The sequence below is a fragment of the Cyprinodon variegatus genome, unplaced genomic scaffold, assembly GCF_000732505.1.
Source record: "Cyprinodon variegatus isolate N-32 unplaced genomic scaffold, C_variegatus-1.0 Scaffold842, whole genome shotgun sequence".
NCBI lineage: Eukaryota > Metazoa > Chordata > Actinopteri > Cyprinodontiformes > Cyprinodontidae > Cyprinodon > Cyprinodon variegatus.
In genome coordinates this window covers 328,820-334,500 of record NW_015151295.1, presented here as the reverse complement: position 1 = coordinate 334,500, position 5,681 = coordinate 328,820, and the positions used below count along the sequence as shown (strand labels likewise).

General features: G+C 40.0%; 1 protein-coding gene across 1 annotated transcript in view; it reads left to right on the top strand.

Moving 5' to 3' along the window:
* LOC107099151 (metal transporter CNNM4-like) overlaps positions 1 to 5,681 on the top strand; it is a 66,475-nt gene that overhangs the window by 17,740 nt on the left and 43,054 nt on the right. The window contains exons 2-4 of the mRNA XM_015397166.1: positions 867 to 1,010; positions 2,763 to 2,897; positions 4,238 to 4,407. Coding sequence (XP_015252652.1) covers positions 867 to 1,010; positions 2,763 to 2,897; positions 4,238 to 4,407 — 449 coding nt within the window. The remainder of the gene's footprint in view (positions 1 to 866; positions 1,011 to 2,762; positions 2,898 to 4,237; positions 4,408 to 5,681) is intronic.

The following is a 5,681-nucleotide window of genomic DNA, read 5'->3' as shown; positions in this document are numbered from 1 at the left end:
TGGAATGTTATTAATTTTCTATTTTTGGAATGACTATGACCTGGATGACTGTGAATCTTCACCAACTCTGCGTTTAACCCATCCCCTTTGGCAGCAGGGGGCTGCCACTGTGTGGAGCAGCGTGGGGTTAAGGGTCTCGCTCAGGGAGCAAGGGACTAAAATTTATTCTTTAAGGTTGTTCAAAGAACTTTTTAAAAAGGTACCTTATGTACATAAAAGAAAAATAAAAGCTTTATAACAAGAAAGCAGAGGTGTGTGATTTTTTTGCTTCTTTGGTCACATAGTTGCATGTCTAGAAGCCAACAAAGCTAGAGCTGCTGGTATCTGATGTCAACGAGCTGACAGGCCTCCGTCCCGTTGACCTGATTAGACTTCTTTACTTACCTCCTGACGGCAGACGTCACCGCCCGTGCACACGTAGAGTTTTCTTTTTTTTTTTTTTTAAGCACACTTAGTGTGCAAAGCCAAGAGTGGACTTATGTATTTACTTCATTCCTCTTTATCTCATTCTGGCAGCTTTTCTAACCCCTTTCTCTCTAAAGCTCTTATCCCTGTCTGGGCTATATTAAGGCATCGGTCCATCCCTCTGGCAGTGATATAAATCCAATGACAGATCCAACGGCAAAAAGGATGTTTGAAAAGTGGAAAAAAGAAAGAAAGGAAATTTATTTTCATCTCGCTAGGGCAGAAATCTGTTTGAAGACTGAAGTCTTAGAAGCAGCTTCTGCTCTAAAGCAAATTCATTCTTTTTTGTCCCGTCTGGCTCTGTCCTACATTCTTATTATTATGATTATATTTATGTCTTAAAATGTTGATGAGCAGCGGCTTGCTGTAACCTCGAGTTAACCTCTTGTCCTTCTGTGTAGGTAAATCCCACCTGGCCATCGTCCAGAAGGTGAACAACGAGGGGGAGGGGGACCCTTTCTACGAGGTACTGGGACTGGTCACCTTAGAGGACGTCATCGAGGAGATCATCAAGTCAGAGATCCTGGACGAGTCGGACCTCTACAGTGAGTCAGAGTTAGCTGGGATGGTGTGAAAGTGGCCATATCCGTTAATCCTTCTCACATTGGCTCATTGGTAGAAGGTGTAATGTCTTTATTAGGTTGAAGAGCTCAAGGTTTTAGTTTATGCTTTTATTTTGTCCTTCAGCACTTTCCTTATTGTTTTATCATCATCTCTTTTTCTTGTCATTTTTTGATATCTTTTCTATGTTAGGGAATGTTATAGGAATGAATATTCTTGTGCTTAGTGTCTGTAGATAATTCTATCTGATGTTCTTTTGTATTTCTTAGTGTTGCCAGTGTTCACGCTGTTGTTTTCTTATTTAATCTGTATTTTTTGATGGGTTCTGTTGTTTCTTTTCCCCGGTTAATTGTGCTCTGTTAAGGGCTGGTTATCCTCCTGCAGCAGTTTGTCGCAGTGAGCTTTTTAAATTTGCAGATACTTTTGATTTATGCCCAATATTGAAGTGTGCTCTGCGCTATGATTTTCCACGCCACAATGCAAGAGGGACGATCAGGAAGTAGCTTTGGGTCTAGATACGGCCGAGGCGGTGAGGAAATGGGGACAAGTTTGTGCGACAACGGAGGGACATGAGGGCCAAAAAGAGCAGGGATACATATAGGTGGAAAAAGGGTCACAGCGTTCTCACGCACCTCGCTATTCTATATAAAAAGTCACTAAGGTACCAAACAGGAAGTACGTATAGTGAAGAGCGGATGTAGATTTGACCAATTAGAGGCCTCCTGTCTGCAGCACGGTCTGCGGCCACCTGCAATTTTGTAGAGGTGCACCAGAGTGTCTGCAGAAGGGGCGGGGCATATCTGCGTTCACTGCCACACACAAGCAGACGACCTGGTTTCTGAGCATAAACCAGCCTTTAGCCAGAGCCAGCTGTTTTTCAGTAGATCCTATTCACCTGTCTTGTCCTTCAGCCTTTAGCCTGCACCTGTTCTCTGCTCTATTTAAGCCCTCTGTTTTCATCGGTCCCTGGTTTCCTGGTCGCTTCCTGTCTTTCTATGTCCAGTCTCTGTTTTATAGGTTCATTGTTATCAACAAAGTTTTTAAACCCTTTAGACTTTTTAGAGTCAGACATAGACAAACTTTATTGTTATTTTGTATACACAGATTTTTTTATATACAGAATGAATACAAAAGGAAAATTTCAACAAAAAGGAATGTCAACTTACGCCTGCGTACATAAGGAACAGTGTATACCTAGTTGTAAAGTGGAAGGAAAATATGTTTATATTTTTCTCTTCTAGGTCCAAGCCCTTTGGTGTACTTCTCTACCAGCTTTACACACTTTGTTCTTTTCAGAACAGCTGAAGCTCTGTTAGACTGGATATAGGGGAACTGTGGCTGTATGATCTGGTTATATGTGTATTGCTGTTGTACTCTACATGGAGTGAATTTACTTCCAGTATTGCTCCTAGCAATTAATTGAAAGAAAAATTTCAGAAATGAAACTTTGAAAACCGATTTAAAAAAAAGTTTTAAGAGTTACTTAGCTCTTTTTGTCAGATTGCATTCAATTTTGTTTCCAAAAAAGATTTTTTACTTTTTTGTATTCAAAATTTTCAAATGTAAGGTTCTGTAAAAATGTCCTTTTGTCATCTAACTCAAGATCTCTCTGCCACGCATTTTAAAAGACAAAACCTAAGGAATATAATTCTATTTTCATATAATCAGTTTTCTTTCTGTTCTTGATGTTCTTCAGTCTCCAGCCACTCACTCCTTCTACTGCCATTTCTTTACAGCCGACAACAGAAACAGGAAGAAGGTGGACCCCCACAAAAACAAGCCAGACTTCTCAGCCTTCAAGCAGGACGGCGACAGTAAAGTGAAGATAACGCCTCAGCTGATGTTGGCGGCACATCGTTTCTTAGCCACAGGTGAAGTCCGAGGGCATAAGGGTTAAATCTAAGAGTCATGGCAAATGTAATGAGGTCATTCTAATAGAAAAATAAGAAAAGTCATTTGCACCCGCTTTTTCTTTTTTTTTCCAACTAATTTCTTGTAGATTTAGAGTTGTTACTTTAAATTAATTCTCTTATGATCAACTCAACAAATAGCTATAGGTTGGGTTTATGGATATAACGAAATTGTGGACAATTGATTCATTTTTGAATAACGGTTTAATATATTCAAATTTGTTTCATCCAATGAATCGTTAACATTCGCTTATATGAAATTTCTTTTGGTGTCGTATTTAGGGCTGCAACTAACGATTATTTTGCAAACTGATTAATATTTCGATTATTTTTTCGATTAATCTATTAATACTTGGATAGCAAAAATTTTGTTAAAGAAGTCTTCTCATCGTTGATTAGAAGACTCATCAACGACCTACGACACAACTCTCCTCTCTCCTCCATAGCGTTCCTTGACAGTGTCGTTTCTAAGTCACCAATTTAGTGCTACTTGGTCCCAATTGAATTTCCCATTGGGAACCTACTAGCACTAAGTTGCTAACTGGTTAGCAAGATGCTACCGACAAACTGACCAGAACCGAAAAGCTTGCAAATCATCCACCACAACAACCCCGCTCTCTTGATAAACGACCAATCACATTCACTTTATTCACTCGTGTAAAATCGGGCACCACTTGTGAGAATTCGGAAATCTTATGCTTTGAATAGCCACTTCCCTACGACTTTAAACATATTCTTCAATTAAACAGAAAATAATAAAGTAGAAAACAGGAAAATTCGGTATGACTGGTTTTGTACCTAGTTGCAAGGTGTATTTCAGACTATAACAAAAAAGTTGAGCCTGTCTGATGACATAGATCCTACTTCAGCAGGAGTGAATCTCCTGTGTTAACAAATGCTAAGCTAGGCAAGAATTTTACGATATGATACATATAAGAGGATATATCTCGATACATTAACAAAAATTATATAATGCCATTTCTGTAACATCGTCGATCTGGAAATTCTCACAAAATTTTGCGTTTGCTCTGCTGTGGCTGATGCAGAGCAGCTGAATGATTGGCTCTCAGGTGCTACGCTGCCTCCTAGTGGCTGGAGTTTTTAAAGTTCTATAAAAGACAATAAAATGAAATTTTCCCAATAAATATTATACATATTTAAAATCCATTTAGCTGTATTTCTAATCAATACTAATATTGTCTAATAACATTCTGGGATATAGGACTATTTTTTTCTCCTATTTCTATTAGAAATAATAGAATGTGCTCTGATATTTTCTCTGCTTTTTGTTATCCTGCCAGAGGTGAACTTGTTCAGCCCGTTCCAGATCACAGAGAAGGTCCTGCTGAGGATCCTCAGACACCCACAGGTCATTCAGGAGCTCAAGTTTAACGAAAATGACAAGCGATCGCCGCAGCACTTTCTCTACCAGAAGGGGAAACCTGTTGATTACTTTGTACTCATCCTGCAGGTGAATACACACCCACTAAAGAACAAGACACACAAGAGGTGCAAATGTTTAAAGGCAGCTACAGATTGAATCCCTAAGTTATAAATAATGTGGATGTAACCCAGCGATTCCCACCCAGGTGCTGAATGCCATCTTCTTGGATAAGCTGGAGGTTATCATGTAACTCTACTATCCAAAGGTGTGATTCACTCTGACAAGATTGTTCGGTCGGTCAGGAACATCTCATTCATTTGAATGAAAAATGTGTATCAATGAAGGGAGACCTTTGAGCTAACTGCTAAAGTTAGCCTGCTAACGGCTAAAGTTCCTATGGAATACCTCAGAGCTAACTGCTAAAGTTGCCTGGAATACCTCAGAGCTAACTCCTAAAGTTGCCTGGACTACTTCAGAGCTAACTGCTAAAGTTAGCGTGGAATATCAGTTAATGTGACTATGCACCTTTATCTGCTGTATTTAGCTGGTAATACATGGAATCTACTGTGTAATTCATTGGCAATTAATGGGTAATTCAGTTGAGTATAATTACCTACTAACCATATTTATTACACAGGGTAGCTCACTATGTAAGGTAACTACATGATAAACTGTAAAAGTAAGGGTGATTGAATATTGTCCAAAAGTGTTGCGGTACATCGGTTTGTATGTGTTCATATGTTTGTGTATTCAAAGCATGAGCCAAAGCTCCAACGCTTGGTCGCTGACACCTAGGGTGACTGAAGACACCTGTCTGTGCAACCTGAGCACACCTGTCTCTGTTTCACCAATCTGGTGAATTCATGTGTGTGAGTGCAGATTTATTTCCATCTCTGCGAGAATCGCCTGAAGCTTTCAAGTCATGGTGAGACAGAAGGTTTTTGCCTTATCTGCTGAGAGATTAACATGGAAATCTGGCAGTTAGGTAAAGGATCCTGTGTAGTTTGAACTCAAAAACGATGGTGCTATAAGAACGTGGCGTATGTGTTTGAGGTAAATAGACACTGCGTCCTGCAGTGGTGCACCTGCGCTGGGATGTAATATTTATAGGGTGGCACAGTGTCTGTGTTTCATGCTACAGGACACGACGACGGGATTTAACGTGGAACAGCCTCTGAACCACTTCTGGTACTCGTCCACAGGCTCGGACTAGTAATCTGTGATACCAGGCATTTACCTGGTGAGCCGGTCCTAATTTCAGCATTAAATCATTCCGGCGCCAACACTTACCCTCAGGCTGAAGCATCTACCTGTGACAGTAAATAACTCCTGGAGCTCAAGGAGTAATACAATGTTAACTA